General features: G+C 44.6%; 1 protein-coding gene across 1 annotated transcript; it reads right to left on the bottom strand.

The window, feature by feature from the left end:
* Positions 1-2,144: 2,144 nt before the first annotated feature.
* LOC137883490 (thiamine transporter 1-like) lies at positions 2,145-9,484 on the bottom strand. The gene is made up of 5 exons (XM_068724976.1): positions 9,293-9,484; positions 6,879-7,635; positions 3,710-3,902; positions 2,453-2,594; positions 2,145-2,288 (listed from the first exon to the last, which is right to left on the bottom strand). The coding sequence occupies exons 1-5, from the start codon at positions 9,482-9,484 to the stop codon at positions 2,145-2,147; spliced, it is 1,428 nt and encodes a 475-aa protein (XP_068581077.1).
* Positions 9,485-18,929: the final 9,445 nt, after the last annotated feature.

Raw genomic sequence — 18,929 nt, forward strand, 5'->3', positions numbered from 1 at the left:
AAGGTCCAGTTCTCCCCAAAAATCACAAACATATGCTTTAAAGCGACCATGAACAATGCCAAAATGAAAGAGCCAGTCTCCAAGCTAAATATGTGTAGTTATAACACCATTATTTTCAGTGGAAGTCAATTCAAACAAGACTAAGAGTCTACAGTCATGCTCACAGCAACAGGGTTAACATGCAGTGGGTAGACTATTTCCAATTTCCCCCATCTTAGTTCAGCATTTGCTATATAGCTCTAGATACAAAGTGCAGGTGAATGGCAGCCTGTACATGAAAAGTTGAGGGATCACCAAAGTGTTTACAATCCATCCTTATGAAAACATAAATATCTGTACACATTGTCATTGCAATCTATCCAGTGGTTGTTGAGACATTTCAGTGCGGACCAAAGTGGCGGTCCGAGCGACATTGCCATCCCTCGAGCCGTAGCATAGCATGCCGCTAGCATTGCTAAAAATACACACACACACACACACACACAAACCCTTGACCGCCGTGGCAAAATGAAACAGGAACTCGTGCCTCTCACAAGTGTCTATGTGAAACGATGTTATGAAACTGGGCGTGGCTTAAGTACAGGGGGCAGGGCTACTAACCCACACCAATGAAGGAGGAACCCTCTGCTGTCGATCAGTCAATTTAATGTCAACCACACTAACAAACATCATTGTATTTGTTGAAATTTACTGATATTTTTACTGACAACATAGAAGCTTTTGGCTGAAGTTACTTAATTAACATCTAGGGAAACTTGATAATGTTGCCATTAGATCATTTTAATATTCCAACCCTAGTTTGGAGAACAGAAGCTCTTTGCTATGCATTTAATGAGAGTCTTAACGATGCCAGACAAAACCAAGGGACTTGTCATCATCAATATACTAACAATAAGCAAGTGCGACGCATTAAAATGTGCCAGCTCATTCCAGCTAATAGCTGCCCTTAATATCCATCTCGGGACCTTTATTATTGACTGTTTTAATTATGAATTAAAGGTCAGACGTGACGACGCATGCATCATCCGACCACTTAGGGAGGCCCATTTCTATCCGTCTGATTGCTGTGTGGTGTCATTCATGAATGAGGACTAAAATCATTAACATGCAGAACTAGAGCATCGGGTTCACGCACCACCTGCTGAGAGTCACAGCACTGAACCGATCGTAAGGAGAGCGACGATCCGCCGCGCTTCTTAAGCTTTACCTTCTGCAAACAAACATTCACGCAATCATGTCCTTACACGCTTATAATAAAAGCGGTTCTCCACATACAGACACATCAGTAGAGCAGACTGACTCAGACCTTTTTGAACAAAGCTAAGCCTTAAACTAAATGGGTCTGTTACCTGGCAACAACATGTTGCTTTAAGATATTCCTCCTATTGCACCTAATAATGCGTCTAATTCACCAAATTCAATCTCAGGTTCATTGCTGATTTTGTGTCAAAACATCAACAGCAAGCTGAGAGGCATTCAGGGGTATTTGCCATGCTGTCACAACACACTGAATGATGCTTACTGGACAGAGGGAAAGCAGGCTGTTGGTGCTGGAGAGGCTGATCAGCATTTATAAAAGAGTTAAATGATCATGCAAGCCTGAGAAATATCCCGTAGATGCACTTCTGCAGATTCTTTCATCAATCAACCACAAACACAAGATGCAACAGTAGAGCCGTTGTGAATCAGGCGTATATTTACACATAGGTGAACGATGACATACATAGAACACACTGGAAACAAGGTCGATTTCAACACGTCAGCATCTCAACTGGAAGGACTACTGACATTCAACAATAGCAATTGTTCACATGTTCATACTAGATACATTTACTTTAAACACATACATCCAGAATGATAGTCTAACGTGTGTGTGTTCAAATGAAACCACCACAGAGCTGCAGTGTGGCGCGATCAGTGTGCAGGTAGCGCCCTCTGGTGGCCACATTTAAGAAATGCACTTTCCTTAATTTCCCCACAGCACGTCTTCAGAATCGATAAGTCACATCATGGTGGTGACAGACTGAAAACTCAACCACACTGAATAGCTTGATGTACATATAAGTATGGATCTTCAAACATCTGTTTGTATGCAGCTGCTGTAATAACTGATGACAGTTTGGATTAAAACGTCATTGGGGTCTTTAAAAGCGTGAGGCCTCTGGCAGCTCGGTGGCTCTCTCGGCCCGGTGGCCTCCAGCGGGACGCTTCGAGTGGAGCACAGTGTAAACACCTCGGACTGTGAACAGCAGGGAAACGGCAGCAAAGTAGGAGGCGTAGATCAGGAACTGAAAAGATGTGAGAGTGTTTACTTGTCCTGTGAGAAGATGACTTGTAAATCAAAGAGCGTTCTCTTTTGATCCGTCTCCCTCTTTGTGTTTATTAACGGCTCTTCAGTCAGCATCACTTTGTTCTGCATGTGAATCATCTCCTGTAGCTCATCGTGTGGTACCTGCGAGGTGATGGTGAGCCGTAGAGACTTGGAGCTGATGACGACGGCGGTGAGCACACTCTGGAGGATCGTACCCACAAAACTGTTCATGCCGAGCACCAGAGCGTAGCGCTCCCTGTTCAGCATCTTGGCTATCTGGAAACTGGGAAATACATACATGATGATGGTGGTGACACATTGTGATTAGTTCAGTCATAACTGACAGTAATATGAACAACAACGGACAATCAAATATTGAAAATTAGAATAATTGGTGATGTGAGCTGAATGCTAAAGTCAATATGCTATTATGCTGAAAACTACATGAACATGAGGATAAGTAGAAGATTATCAAGCATATTCACCATCCTGTTTTAGTACGCTAACCTTTACTAATCAAACACACAACTGTGGCAGATGGAAATATAATGTGTTATTCATTTGGTTATGGACAACAATTTTGAACAAATACAATGTTTGACCTGACGACTGCGTTTTGTTTCCTGTAAATAGACCACAAGTTTCAACCTCAGGGGAAAAGTTATCACCAAAGTCATGGAGCCATGCATGTCAATCCATCTAGATGTTAAGTAAAAACCTTCATGGTGGCACCATCATAAGTCACCAGTCATCTTCTGCGGACATATATATATATATATATATATATATATATATATATATTTATATATAGATGTGTATCAAATTTCATGGCAATCTAGCCAAACATTGTCAAGACATTTGACATTTCAGGGACCATGAGGGTCAAATATCCAGTAATTGTTGAGATGTGATGAACCGGCCAACCCGTCATTGCCATGACAACAATGATTTGACTGAAAGCACTTCATATTGTCCCACACAAAGATATATTATGTGAGTGTCACAGTGATGAAGATAAAATAGAGTAATTCACTTATCTGCTGGTGTTAGCGGTGGATATAATTGACTCATGTTGTGCTCAGGGTGGAGTATTAAGCATGACTGGAGCCCAAATCACACACACACACAAGTACAAATACAAAGACAGACCGACCTGCACAGAGCGATTACCTCGTTAACAACAACAACATCAAACACGGTTAGGCTGCGTTTGGAGCTTTAGAACACTCTTTACTCTCCATAGAACCATTGCAGCCTGTGAGGCAACATCTGGACTTGTTCAACTTGTGGCGTCGTATATCCAAATTCAACACAGTAGATGCGTTCACACTGATGCACAGCATTTGTGGACTGCTGTGCATCAGTGTGAACGCATGCATGCATCTACTGTCTTCTTACGTGCAGATGGTGGAGAGCTGCATGTAAACGGTTTTGAAGAGGAAGAAGCACGAGTAGCTGATCCAGATGTTGTCAGTCAGGTCCATTAGGAATATAGCCCCGGCGATCAGGAACGTGAAACCCCCCAGGACCAGTTCCCCCCACACAGACCACTCCAGAGACATGTGTCCCACAGCAACGGTGGCTGCGGCTCCTAAAAGGAGAACACAGTCACTCTGAGTCACTGCATGCATGACTACCGGGTTCATCAATGAAGTACTGAAATATATTCCACATAATATCAATGTCGACATGGAATGATGACACTCTTTAGCAGCAGGAAATGCATAGTTAGAATTGTGTCCAACATTTGACTCGTTGAAAGTGTTGTTTCTCATTTCAGCCACAGGGTGGCAGAGTGCGGCCCAGACTCATCACAAGCCTCCTCTTCCCACAGCTGAAGGAGTTATGAGACCTTCATCCCTGTCGATGGACGTACAGTCAGGGGCTCCAGTAGCTCTTTGAAGCTTTGGTTATTTGAGGACACTTGTCTCCCTTTTCTCTGCCCTCTTTTGATCCTTTTGAAACCGTCTCTGGTTTCACTCTTCATCTCACGTCACTTTAACTTGCCCGCTACATATTCATCACCATTTCCACAACTACAGCTGCCACCGCCATGTCCAATCCTTCTGGTGATTGCTGAAGATTGAATAAAAGCTAAATCTGAGGCGAGTTCAGTGTGGTTAGTGTAAATACCAGAGACATGGATCTCTTCATCCACTGGAACAGAAAGAGAAGCTGAGGATAATTGCTTCACTCATCTAAACGTGTACATTCCCTTTGAGTCCTTGTCCATTTGTGATCAATCAGCGCTAATAGTCCAACACGGACACCACCAGAACTTGTGTGTGTTTAAGACATACTTAATCAATCCCCGGGTGCTGATTAGCAGAGGTGGGTCAGAAGGAGGCTGAATAATTACACCAGTTTCCTCAGCAGTGTCAATTGGAGGCTTAGCAGGGTCAGCTGTGCAGCTTCATAGAGAGGAATCAATAATGCAGCTGAGCTCCACAGTGTGTTTAAATGTGTCTCAGCTTAATTGGATAAGCTTTTGTACTTATTCTATGTTTTAATCGATTTCATATGCGGCAGCAAGAGGAGCGAACGGAGATCTTGAAAGTTAGAGGATCGCCAAAGGTGTTAGGACTCATCCCCTGAGAATCTGGAACACCAGCCGCAGATTCCACAGCAACCATTAAACAGTTGATGAGATATTTAGGTCTGGACCGAAGACGTGGGCAGACCGATAGAGCACCAAGCACCGAGAGAGCCATGTAGGTATAGTGTGTCAGAACTGATGGCAAGGACATCCTGACTTTTAATCCCGATTTAAGAGCTGCATCATTTTGTTGTCCCCTCGTCACGCCCACAGTGTGTAACACTCTCTTTCTGTGTGTAATCTGAGGTGTTCATGCCCTCTTTGAGTTCACCTTGATGCCATCATTAGTTTCACCGTAATTGTAGTTATGAAGGATCAAACACCAGCTGCATGCAGGTCACCCTGCTTATGAACCACTTTGTAATGTGTGTGTGTGTGTGTGTGTGTGTGTGTGTGGCATAGAAGAGGGAAAATATGTGACATCACGCTGCGTTTGGCTTTTCACACTGATTAGATAACATCATACTGTGTGTGTGTGTGTGTGGGGGAGTGAAATATGAAATATGAAAGCTTTAAACTCCAGTGTGTGGCCTGAATCTAAACACTGATAACAGAAAAGTAGCACTCCTTTTGATGAATGGTTGGGAGAAACCATAACCATAATTCCAATTATGAACAATACATTTTTAAATTGAACAAAAGATACTTAATTACAATATTGAATGAAAAGATGTTATCTCGGGTTGTGAGGGACGGCCTGCATTGTAGGTCGTGTTGTTATCATTATGATAAGTGTCAGATATCAATGTGATGCACGATGTCCTGATAGTGGGGCTGCTACTAAAGGAGAGTCATAGACATGTGATGTGAGGGTATGTTTCTTACATTATGACATATGAATGATAACTTTCCCAATACATTTCGTTATTACTGAATATGTTCATTGCAGTTGTCTATGTTGTACTTTTTTCCTCTTATTTGCAGTTGTTTTGTTTATAGTTTTATTGTTGTAGATGATGCTAATTGTGTCTCTTTTGCAATACAAACTAAATTATAAATAAATATGTATGTTTGAAGTGTAAATTATTCATAATTACTGCTTGAGACCATAGATACAAAGATGGAAGCCTGTAACTCCTTTTCCTTTGAAAATCACACGATACAAAATCATAACGCTGAACATAACTCGGTCTGTTCTGCATACACACTTTGTTTTATCTTAATCCTAATGAGCTACAAGAAAATGTTGTTTTTCGAGCTCGAGGGCGTACAGTTATTAATATACTGAACATGAAAATAGTAAATTATGTGCCGTATTCTGCCGTATGTTATCATGCCGGTAATCCATATTCATATTTTCCCTATCGGATTCCACCAAGCCTCTGTCCTCGGGGAGGTTTTCTAGGTGTGGAGCAGAAGAGAATACAGCAGGACTCTTTGGGGAAATATCAGACACAGAGCCCTGAGCCCTGCAGCTCGACTGCATGTCGGGCACAACCATTTACAAGTGAAATGCATACAGCTGGATGCGGTTTACACAGAGTAATTGCCTTTGGCTTCTGGGGAATACAGGACTGTATCAGTTCTATAATCAATAAAAAGTGTACTGGCTGGACGGCAGCAGCTGCTGTACCCATATGGGGACGAGAGCAGGCAATTAAACAGTCTAATTAATGCTGCTGCTATTGTCTGCCGTACGCCGGGGGGTTGTGAGAACTGATAATAGAAGGGATTGCGTTTTCTTTCCGTCTATTTATTCAATTATTTTTTTGTAGCGGAATGTGTACAATGAAAATGTTTGGAAAACCACTTCCTGTAAAGCTCAATAATGAATAACTGATGTCGCTTGAGTTAAAGGCTTCGTGGAGAGTCGCAGTATGTGCCTAAAGTCTCGTCATCCACATCAGGTTGCCAGGCAACCAGTCAAGGCCGTTAATTCTTAATTGTTGCTAAATGGCCTATTATTGCCGATGCATTAAATGTGCGTCTTGAAGCCGGTTGAAGCGGCGCTTGAAGCGGCGCATCGGTTACCTGACAGCGTGCTGAGGCCGTCCACCCCTCCATTGTAGGCCGTGAAGTTGTGGGGCTGCATGTAAACCCAGAGCAGCTGGACGTACCCTGTGACCTGGTAAAAGCCACATCTCCCCGTCGCCGCCCATACGCAGAAGAAGAGCACGGCCGTAGACGAATAACATGTCTTGCAGTCCGATACGAGTGTCCTGAGCATCCTCCTCACGCGCCTGGCAGCCGCCGCGCTCTTGACCCACGTGGGAAAGTCCTGGCCTTCAGAGGCGTGACCGTCTTCACCCGAGCGTCCCCGTTGGGCAGAACGCGTCCCCTTAAGAAGTAAACTAGCCTCAGGCGTGGGCAGGAAGAAGGAGGTGATCAGCGCTACGGAGACAGAGATGAGAGTCACAACAGCCAAGCAATACAAGGACACCCCGCCCAAAGACACCAGCAGTTGACCCAGCAGAGCGCCCACAGCGTAGCCCAGCAGCACGGCCCCTTTGACGTAACTGGTCACTCTCTGATAGCGGCTAGGCTGCACCACGCTGTAAATGTAGGAGAAATAGGCCACGTCTGCCGCCATGGCAATGCTGTAGCTGAAGAAGGCCAACTGAGCCGAGCGGACCCCCGAGCCCACCAGCACCAGCGAGAACGCCGTGACATGGCTGAGCCCCTGGAGGACGATCACAGGCTTGTACCTGAGGAAGTCTGTCACCAGCAGGACTGGGATGAGGAGAACCAGGCTTGAGTAAGTCCACACGGGATACACCTGTCTGGTCACCTGGAGAACGGAGGAAGGTACAGACCTAATTATTCTTCAGAACAATGATCCCTAACTGGTGATTGCAACAGCAGCACAGCAGATGCAGCTCCACCTCTTTTCTTAAATCAATGAAAAATGACTTCTGCATGTTCACGATGGAACAGGAAGCGCTGCGAACGAGGCTCATAATGTGACAAATTGATTCATTATAATATTATGAACATAAACACCGGCTCCAGCTTGGAAGGCAGGTCCCTTTAAGCACAAATATGGTTATTAAATTGCTGTTCCCATTGAGTATGTTTTTTGGCGTTTCACTTTGGCCTTGACTGAAGTCATATTCAAAGATGTGTTTTTATGGCAGCGGCACAATTTAAAATCTGCTCCCTCTCTGTCAGCTGTTAAGCAACAACACAATGCGTGTGAATGAGATCGGCCAGTTGTTGTAAACAGTGATTTGTATAGGAAGTGTCAGAGTCTTGCATAAATAAGAGGCGTGTCATTTTCTTAGTGGTACCATGAGGTCAAACTGCCCTGAATAAAGTAGCACCCATGACCCCTGCTGCACCAATCAGAAGCTAGAACAGTTAACCTGACATCTGTCACAACAATTAAACACACGTGCGTTGAAACAGAGATGCCATTGTGCAAGCTGTTTGAGAGACGAACTACAGACTTGAGCTATTAGCTGTTATCCAAACCCTTACTCTCCTAATTCTGCTTGTAGCAAATAAACAAGGACTGCAAAAGCGAAGCATGGATCAGCCCCACCGTGTTGGTAAGTGTTCAGTCTAAATGCATCCTTAAGAGCTCCTCCAGCATATTTGAGTCTCTCTGGTATCAGACTGTGCTTTGTTGGTACGTTTGGAACAGGGAACTGAATCTCTGGAGTCTGCACTTTGTTCAGTTAATTCCTACAAACTTCGTATGGAATCTCAACAAGCCACTCGGGACCACGAGTTGAAACGTAATTTTGCACCACACATGGCGGAGCATGAAATGAGCGCACCTCGGGTGAACCTGCCATAAAGTGGCTCCCGGCCCCGCCTTGCGCATCACAGAGTGATTGTCATTGCGGAGGTGTGAAGGACCTCCGTTCAGCTCCTTCTTAATGCCCCCCCCCCCCCCCCCCCCGTGTGAGCCGAGGCTCCCCCTGTTCCCCCCAGGTCTGAACCAAGAGCTTTGAAGTCTCTCTTGTGTGCAGAGGACGGCTCTGCTGACGCTAGGCTAGCTAATGCTTACGTCAGTTTTGCAGCGGCTGCACATTGTCAGTAGCAGTGTTTGCTCTCATGTTGGCGAATAATGTACAGAAGTGAAACATGTTACAAGAAGAATTCATCCTCGAAGACGAGTCCTTCCTCTCAGACAAAATGTTACATAATCAACACCACATGCTTTACCTTGTACGGGTATTTTAAACATCCATTTACTCACATGTTACATTTGTAGCCAATCATTTGTTTGCATTAAAGCGACTCGTTGCTGTAGTTCTGACTATCCGTCGACCTCTGAATCAAACATCCACTGTTGGGATCCATGCTTAATATTCAGAACTTTGTTTACATGAATGTACATTATTCATATTATGTATATTAAAACAAAAACCTAGCAAACCTAATGACCTAAAGGCCTGTGCAGCAGTCACAAATCTCATTTCACAGCTCAGCGGCTTTACCTGCTCGACGGTGAGATTCTTGTACGTCCCCGTGAGGAACTCTGTCATGAAGGGCTCTATGGGCCTCATCATGGAGCAGAAACCATAGATGCAGAGCGGCACAGTGGGGCCCACCCAACCAGCATGCCGGGGCGTATGACGGCCGGCCCAGCAAGGCCTGCCGCCACGCTCCCCGCTCCAGCAAAAACCCATCGTTCCTCTCCGGCTGCCCCGGGGACGTGTCGCCGTGTCCGGCGAGAGCGCGGACTAATTCAGGCAGTTTAATCTGTTGAGATATGGAAGCGCCTGATAAGGCCAAGGTGAGACTGATTGTGAACAGCGAGTCACCTGCTTTGCCATTGTTGTTTCTCTCCTCTGAAGTTTTCCACGATGAGACAGAAAAGTGCGGCTGTAAAGGCATTAAGATGAAATATGAGGTAGGGAGCCTCTGGGGCTCCGGCGGGTTATAATAAATACTGTCTCCTCATTCCTGCAGATATCGGGGAAGGGGTGGAAGTCAAGCGGAGGAATATGTATGAGTGTGTGTCTCCGTGCAGGTGTGCACGCACACACACACACACACACACACACACACACACACACACACACACACACACACACACACAGTGTGTACATACGCTGTGCCTGTTTAGCTTCTGGAGTCTCAACAAACACTGTGAGCGATGCATAAGATGATTCAACACTGTTTTAATCAAAGAGATATTAGATCATATAGACTATAAATACACAAAATACTCAATGCACTTTCTCCAGACTGCTAAAGAGTTATGTAGACACTTGGACACATCCACAAATATCACTCAGCTCGGAATTGAATTTACCCAAATTTCAATTTTCCAGAGTAGCTCGTGTGATCAAATTATCGGAACGTTCAGCGTTTTGTCTTCGAGACCCGTGATAAATAACAAGTTCATAACTTTAAAGCCAGTTTGCGGGACGGCTCGGCAGTCAATTCTTAATACTTAGGAAAAGAAATAAGCGAGGCGATCATTCCCGAGCTGAGAATTACCGTAGTCTGTGATTTAAAATACCCCACGGCGAATTATGAGTCACCAGTGGGGCGTCAACAGAAAGCTCTGCCTCAGCTCAAACTGTCAGACCGCTGCCATCACTTCATTCTCAACATCAAGGTCACCGGATGGGAAAAATATTATTCATATTTTATATATTTGGCATTTCGAGTTTAACGTTGTCAGATTTACTGTATGTGATGCTCGGTGACTGTGGCTGCAGGGAGCAGATACAGAGACGCACAATCTGACCTCCACACCGTCAGTAAAACCGCAGCGTTCCCAACATCCCGTTCTATTATTGTCCATGTTGTAGAACAGTGACAGATGAGGTCAAACATGCATCCCTGTGTCTTCATTAATGTGCTTCTGTATCAATGTTCAATTCAAGGCTAATACCCGTGATTACATGATAGGAGTATCTGTTTTAAATTGGCTGCACTGGCAGTAGTTGCATCAGTACTCCTCTTCCTCCTCTTATGTTTCCCTTATTGAAAGAAGCTTATACAATATAGCGAAATACATTCTTCAGACAAAAAAAAAAATAATATGATTAACACGCAACACGACTGCAAGATGCTGTGCAAAGATCGCACCATCCAACACCCCCGCCCTACTCTCTGGACTCATTACGCTCTTAATCATGTCTGACCTGCAGTCGTATTCCTTATTAATCTACAGCAGACAGAGATGAACCTCATTCTCATTTTCAGAAGCCAGATTAACTCATTTTCTTTCCTCTGTAATCTTCTACAGTCTGTGCCGGGACAGACGTGATGATCAAAAAAAAAAAAAAGAAAAAAAAAAAAGGTATTCATCCTCCATTTCCTCTTCCTTTCCGTCTGCAAATTCACGTGTAAAGATAGTGAGACGGCCTGATGATAGCCGGAGCGGGAGTGGGGGCCGTGGGAGGCAACGGCAGGTAAATGTCTGAAATTGCCTGCTGCGGCGCAGTAGGGCCAAATGGAGCTCAGCATGGTGGAAGGACATCTAAAAGCTCAGGCCGCCGTACACATCGGTGTGTCACCTGGAAAAAAAAATCTTTATAAGAAACCATTTTGAATTTGATTTTGGGGTGAACACGAGGCTGAGGTGGACACTTTGTCGAGTGAGCTCTGTAATGCCCGGGTTGACCCTGAACACGGAGTCTAGCACCACAAGCAAACCTTTTAAAGAACCTTATCGTACCAGAACATCACAGGTAGAACACAAGCGCCGGCTCTGTATACTGTGGGACGTCTTTCACTGCACGCTCTCCTTCTCCACAGCATTGCTCTTAGGTTGTGTGATTTCCTCACTTCATGTTTCATCTAACCCGGCCCATTTGTCCTTTCTTCATCATCACGTCTGATTTGCAGGGTCTGAGATACAGCGAGTGTTCAAAGACAGCCCTGATGCATTGATTCCTAATTCTTCACAGACCGAACCCCCTCTCCCCACGAGCTCCTTTGTGTCAAAGTCAGGCTCCTCGTATGATTTGCCAGCAAGGATGGGGGAAAGAAATAGTGACTGTGGGATGGGGGTTTGGGTTGGTGTGTGTGTGTGTGTGTGTGTGTGTGTGTGTGTGTGTGTGTGTGTGTGTGTGTGTGTGTGTGTGTGAGAGAGAGTATATTGAGGTGTTTTTGTGAGGCTCAGATAAGCATATGTTTGCAGTGGTTCGGCTGGAAAACAGAACTCCCACTGCCTTAAGCTGATAAGACTTGGAAGCTCTGTGCATGTGTGTGTGTGTGTGTGTGTGTGTGTGTGTGCGTTTCCCAGCCTCCATTATGGCTCTTGTTGATTTCACTGGACAATGAGTCGGCTGTATAATAAGGTGACTGATGCAAGTTTCTGGTTTAAGCAAGAAGACAAACTCAACATAATCTAGCACTCCGTACAAAACAAAATTATTTTTTGTTGTTGTTTAAAATACTTTACATAAGTGCAACACTTCTTTTCCACAGTGCCATTTTGAAACAGTTCCCAACCAGACTGATGCATATTAAACATTGTGTCATGTGTCTGTTCATGGCTGGATCAATCACTCGCGGGGTAAACATTTGCTGTCGGTCCCCTACGACGTCTCCACAGCCATTGACCTTCACCTTAACCTTGACATTAGCATGAACCAAAATCTAATCATCTATCTGAAGGTTTTGGACCAGAAGCACTACAAGCTGGTCGTCATGGAAAGCGCCCTTAACACTAGATGGAGCTCTTGCTTCATCACGCACACCGCAGCATCACTCCTCATCTCTGTGACGCACGGCGGTCGTGACACAATCCTGACGACTTTGACAAGTCTCAAACTTGTGAGAGCTTCGGGATGAGCAGCGCATTGATTGACACGCTGATGGACAGACAAACAGTGGAAGAACCTCAAAACCAGCTGTCCTCACCACGCGGCCATCTGCCGCTTCCCTGTCTAATTGGATGATGAGTGCTTCGTTTTGGAACTGCTTGCTTGATTGCTTAATATTTTGTCTCCACATGTTTCGAATTATCTTTCAGGCTTTTTTTTTTTTTTGTATTGTTTTCCGACGCGGTTTGCGATAGATGTAGAAGAATTAGCGATAGCGCTGGCGGTACGAGCAGAAACAATCAATAGATCATAGCTGCAGCTGACAGCAGCCATGATCTATTGACGCGCTCGTGGCGGAGATACAACTTGGTCCACGGACTCGTATAAAGAGCTGGTTGTTGGCTTACAGCTAAGCCCCTTTGACATTTTGTTCACTCAACCGCGGGGTAACGTCTCCTGACACTGAGAAATATTGTAAAGATCCAGGATTTCACAGTATTCACCTACAGTAATGTGTGCTTCATCCTCTCAACTCTGACCACAATGTGCAGTATGATGGACATGTCTGGATGTCAGGACACTGCTGCTATGATCAAACCCAGAAAATATAGGAATTGTACAGTAGAACCAATTTGTCACGGGGGCATATTCTACCTGTCAGTCAGAGGAAAATTGAAAAAAAAAAAACATTTTTCCATCATACAATCTGGCATAACTCTGAATAACCCTGCTGGGTAACAGATACAGGGGTATGCAGGTATAAATACATGTTTTCAGGTTTTACTGGAAGCACCATTGCTAATTACAGACTGTGGACAGCCGAAAAATAAATAAATAAATAAATAAATAAATAAATATAGTAACGGTGTGTTGCAGTGCATGGAATCAACTCAAAAAATTAATATGGTAAGAAAAAAGCAAACAGAAAAGAGAAGCTTGTGGAACTCAAATGTCACTGAATATCAATACGTCAATGGCACGGCAAAGCTCGCAAGGAGCTGCTTCCGATCAACACTTCACATTTGAGCCAAGTGGACCTATGGCTGTCAGCACTGAACCCAACCCTGTGACATTTAAAAACGGGGGAAACAAGGAAGGGTTTTCACCGCCTCATTGCACAAAATGACAGTAATAAGGTGTGTGACGGGGATGATAGCAGTAGCTGGAATTTCTGGCATTCAGAGCTCAACTCTCTTGGCCATACTTGTTATTTTGATTTCAACAGAAGCTTTCTTCCTATTCAATCATTTTGTTTGTGAGGTTAAACTCTCAAGGACGACATTTGACTGCAAACCAGACTGAAAGCCTGGGGGGGGGGGGGGGGGGGGGGCCTGAGGCGGCGTTTTCCATCACAAATTGTCGCACATTTAAAAATAAGCACAACCTCATATTGTGTCAATAAAGTTGACACGCAGACTCCGAAACCTTCGTTCATCATTAAGGTTTCATGAAAAGGTTTGGTCGCCTGCATTGTTTTTTTCACACCCGTTGTTTGACCACTCAGAGCCACCGTACATGCAAACATCATACAATCAGCTGATTCACTTCATCTCCCAGAACAAAGCGCTTCACGACAAACAACCTAATGACTACAGAGACGCCGAATTTAAGGTGTGGCAGATTATATTATAAAAAAATAATATACGAAATATTGAACAGTAAAGAAAGTGCTCTAGGCAGCTATTTGATAGTATCTCGCTAATGTCATGCGTTAATTATCCCCGTTTTGGACTTTGATGCTGAAGGGGGACGCCGTTAGTTTCGCAGGTATTTGACCATAAACCAAAGAAGCGATGATGGCGCTGGACGGGACATTTTACAGAAATGTCAACCTCAGAGGACAATTTCAGGGGGAAGTCAGTTAATGTTGTCCTATCTGGACCGTGAATGTCCGTGCAAAAATTGGAAAAAACGTTTATTGTTCTTACCTAGAATCCCCATCCTCTGACATATTGTCATGGGAGTGCCTGGTACTCGGGAGGTATAGAGAGTTACTCCATGAATTCAACTTTCTTACATTTTAGGGAAAGCTTGCCCGCAAAACCAGCTAAGAGAATTGATGATAATGACCTTGTCCGTCTATCTTTCAGGCAACACAAGTCTCAGATGGACAGCGTTCGGGAAGCGACACGTTCCAGAGTTCTTGGAGCAATTTCTTCTGGTCCTACGGAGGTCACCGATGACTTAATACCACTTTAACAAGTCCTAAACAGATAAATGACTTGAAAAAAAAAGACTCAATACGGCGCTGTTCACGGCAGTTAGAATATATCTATTAGAAGCCATGCATTAAAACTCATTAGAGCTTGTTTGGAAAGGATGGGAGGTCTTTGACACCAATCAATCAAGGTCATTGCTAAGATGGCACCGTGGCATCGCTGGAGGGCTCTCAGACTGATGAGTGTCAGCGGCTTCTGGTGAGCACTCCAGGGCTAATGTCCCCCTCACTGGGCTCCCCTCGTCCCCCTCCTCGCAGACGAGTCCTGCTCTGACAGAGAGAGCTGCAGGAGGGGGATGGAAATAAAAGCTGACATATCAGCACCCTCTCCACATCTTGTCAGAATAGTGCTCTTTTCGCCCCGATCCAATATCCAGAACCTCTTGTTCTCTCTCCCCCACCCCCCTCCTCTTTCGCCCTCCTTCTCAATCCTTTAGGCTGCTCAAGTTAGCTGTGAATAGACCGTCTTTTCATTAGCTCCCTGTGTGGGGGTTTGCAAGAGTGCAAGCATGTGTGAACATGCAATATTTTTATACTTTCAGCACTCCATCACCGGTGCCCCTTTCTCTTTGCCTCCAGTCTTCCTGTTTCGGTCTTTCCACCCGTTGCCACGATTGCCCCCACAGATCTCGATCTATTACCTTAAGATGCAGAGAGCATAGAGGGGGAGAATTAAGATGATAGAGGAGGAGGAGGAGTAGCAGGAAGAAGACTACAGCGTACGAAGAAGGAGGAGATGATTAGCTCAACAGTTATTTTGTGTGGTAGGACGACTTATTTTCTGCTGCGTTTTTTGGTTCTGAGCACCACTCAGCCTTCCGTTTGACAGCGCTCATCCAGATCCTTCAGGGTGCTTCCTTCCGCAATCAACTAATCATATTCTGCGTAGCGCTGTCTTTTGTAAGACTCTCTATTTTTGTCTCCCGTCCAAACAGGAAACAGTACTTAGTCCACATCATTTGGGCTGAGATCCGAGAGCCCGACAAATTCAGACAGGATGTAAAAATCATGGTAATAATTTACATAATTGGTTAAAAAGCACGCATTTAGTCCAGATAAGCAGATAGATGTCCTTTTACATATGTATGTTTCACACAAATCTTAATAACGCCGGGTATCTCTAGAAACACGAATTGTTAATTTTAACCTCTAGGCAGTGTTCCTAGTAAATGTGCAGTTGTGTGTCTTCTCTTGGCAGTGCAATTTGCAGCCATTCCCATTAAGCCTTAATGGGAAACATTAAAAAGGAGAAAGAGAAAAATCCAGGGAAGACAATCAACAGTGCATTTCAAGCAGCTGACAATAAGTTGCACTCGGCGCTAGATTTAGGCATTAGTTATTCTAATGAAAGCAGGGAATTCACTTTGAGGTCTAACGTCAGACTGTATGTTAATAAAATCTTCATCCGAGAGAGACGGTGTGCCAAATCCTGCTTTCTAAATGACCTTGCAGATCAAGCTTACCCTCATGTTGATGCTCTCTCCTAATGGCGTTGCCTCATTAGGAATTAGTGCTCTATTATTGGCCTTCTGAAAATAGCAAACGCTCAAGCAATTCTCTGTGAGTTGCAGTCGGTACTCAACACTTCTCACAGATAGAGACCATATATTGTGAAATCACAGACTACATTAGTCACTTCAACTTGCAAAAACATGTTTTATTTAATTAAAAAAAGTCTCCTGGTTTAGATATCCCAGTATTTTGGCACAACACTTTAGATTGTGTAAGTCAAAACAAGCTTTGTCTTCAGTGTTAGCTCTTCTTACATCAGTGCTCTCCTGGGGCTTGAATGTTTTGTTCTCAATTTACAAAGTCTGTACTTATCTGTGTGAACTAAAATGGTTTGTAATATCACCACAGGGGGTGGGGGGGTGGGGGGGGGGGGGGGTTAGCCACTGCTGAACCCTCCGCCTGACTCAGTCCACTACTTTGTGTCGTGATATTAATCACCACGTAATGTATCGAGTACTAATGTCAAAGAAGAATTTTTCACATTGTCATTCTGCACAATTCAACCCATGAATGACGGGCAGCTAATGCTAGCCACACATGCTACTTTCTATATTGTTTTACGAATGAAACTCTGAATCTGTGGGAGCTTCCGATCATTCAGCAGGTGTTGAAAAGTAATACTTAGAGGGGATCTCTCCTAATATTTACAAGCTAAACTGACTCTCGCTTTCTGAATACAAACTCAGCAGCAACAATAGATCCTCCCGAAGTCTGAATTGTGTTCAGGGACGGAGCTTAAAATCACAAACCGTTCATCTAATTACGCCGTCGGCAGCGCTATTAAGAGCCATGGAGGGGGCTTGGCGGTGCGCTGTGACCGGCTCTAGATTTATAGCACCCCTCGCCTGAACCTCGGCGTGGGGTGTGTGGCATCCCCATATATATATATATATCTATTCAAGCACTTTGTTTACAATTGACTTGTTTACTGGAGCACACAATTGTTTTCAAGAGAACAAAGTAGTTCCCACATCCAGCCTCTTGCACCAGATTGATGCTTTTCATTTTAAAATGTACAACATTTTCTGAACCCCCCCCCCCCAGGGTCAGAGGTCCACCCGGCCTAGTGGGAGACCCTGGGTTGAGCCAGAATCGGACCGGCCATCGGAAGCACCATTGGGCTTTGATTGTGCCCCGTAATTTAGCTTTCTCTATACCTAAAAATAGGTAGGTAGGGCAATAAATGTCATATCAACATCCACACGATATACGACCACGACGTGCTGCAGTCGGTAGCGCTCCACAGGAGTTGAGAGTGCATCTCCTCGCTCTGCCTGCTCTCAAATGTCATCTTTACTCCCAACTTTCCACATAGCTGCTTTCAAACAGAGAACAGATACTAAGGCACAGTTTATTGTGTGTGTGTGTGTGTGTGTCTATATATATATATATATATGCCTCCACCGCTCTATTAAAAGATATTCACAACTGACTTTAAAACCCACATTATGCCACGTCTCTGGGACTCTCAGACTTGTGAACATGAGCATCTGCGCCGCTGTCAACACCGAGGTGCTCCTCTGACAAAGAGAGGAAGTAGGTGTGAACTTTGTGAACTTGCAAAATGTTGGTTTGAACTTTGCAGCTGTGCTAACAGCTCTGAACCAGAATACAGACCCGGATCCTGTGCTCTTCCTCAGCCACCTCTTCTAATTAATCCTCTGTGGAGCTTCACAACTGCTGGGACCGGGCCGACTCTGCTCTCTTGTTCCAGGCTGCATGAGACAGTAATAGATGTTCACCTATACAGAACGGATTGCCCCGGGTCGAAGGGATGGAGGACAGTATAGGAAGTCAGGAGCTCACTGTATGCCATTTCCACAGCGGCTTCGTGTGTCCCGCCTACATTTAACTCCTCGTCCGCTTAACAACGTCTTTGCCGTTGTTCTTGTCTTGTGGTCGGCGTTGGTCCTTTTGTCAATAGGAGGGCAGCTATGTACCGCTGCTGCCGAGAAATCAGATTGTTGCCCCGTTTTTTGGAAGACGGAGCAACATTAGCACGCAACTAAAAGTGAACAATACGTCCTTCTTCAAGGGCAGGTTATTTTTGATTATGAACTCGTTTGTAAAAAGCGTTGTCCCACCATATCTAAAGACTTGTACGTGAAGGGAAGTTACCAAAGCTACATTTTGATGTTGGAAAGGTGTGAGACTTCAAAGACTCTGAAGAATCAAAAGGAGAACTAGATAGCAGCGTTCGGGTACTTTGTTTCTCCCATGAAATGCAGACATGATTCCACTTCTGCCGGAGCAATAATTGGATTCTGACTGCACATTTTGCTCGACTGGAACCAAACTTGCGACGCCTTGTTCCAGAAAAAAAGCATTTATATTAACCAGTGTTTTAGGCAAAACCTCTCCCAGATTCAGATAAAACTGCCAGCATGAAAGCGCCCCAAATTTCATCCCCTTAAATTGTTGGATAAGGATGCAACCTTGGCTGCTCTCACTTGGCACCCAGTCGTTTCTGATTGGAAGCCTTCAAGCTGAGCCAACGAAGCGAAGCGTCTCGTTTGATCTGCCAGGGCTCGGTTCCCTCAGACGGAACAGTGGGAAGCATGAAGCCGAAAACCCCCCAAAAAAGGACATCTATAATTAGTTAGTCAGTTAGGCTTC

This window comes from Cebidichthys violaceus, unplaced genomic scaffold (assembly GCF_023349555.1).
Source record: "Cebidichthys violaceus isolate CVI_PGR_0920_01 unplaced genomic scaffold, fCebVio1.0.p SCAF_33, whole genome shotgun sequence".
NCBI lineage: Eukaryota > Metazoa > Chordata > Actinopteri > Perciformes > Stichaeidae > Cebidichthys > Cebidichthys violaceus.

Coding starts and splice junctions, on each gene's coding strand:
- LOC137883490 (XM_068724976.1), bottom strand. CDS start 9,484: ATGGGTTTTTGCTGGAGCGGGGAGCGTGGCGGCAGGCCTTGCTGGGCC. Junction 3,903..6,878: donor CGGCCTCAGCACGCTGTCAG/GTAACCGATGCG, acceptor TTCTCCTTTTAG/GAGCCGCAGCCACCGTTGCT. Junction 2,289..2,452: donor GGCTCACCATCACCTCGCAG/GTACCACACGAT, acceptor ACATCTTTTCAG/TTCCTGATCTACGCCTCCTA.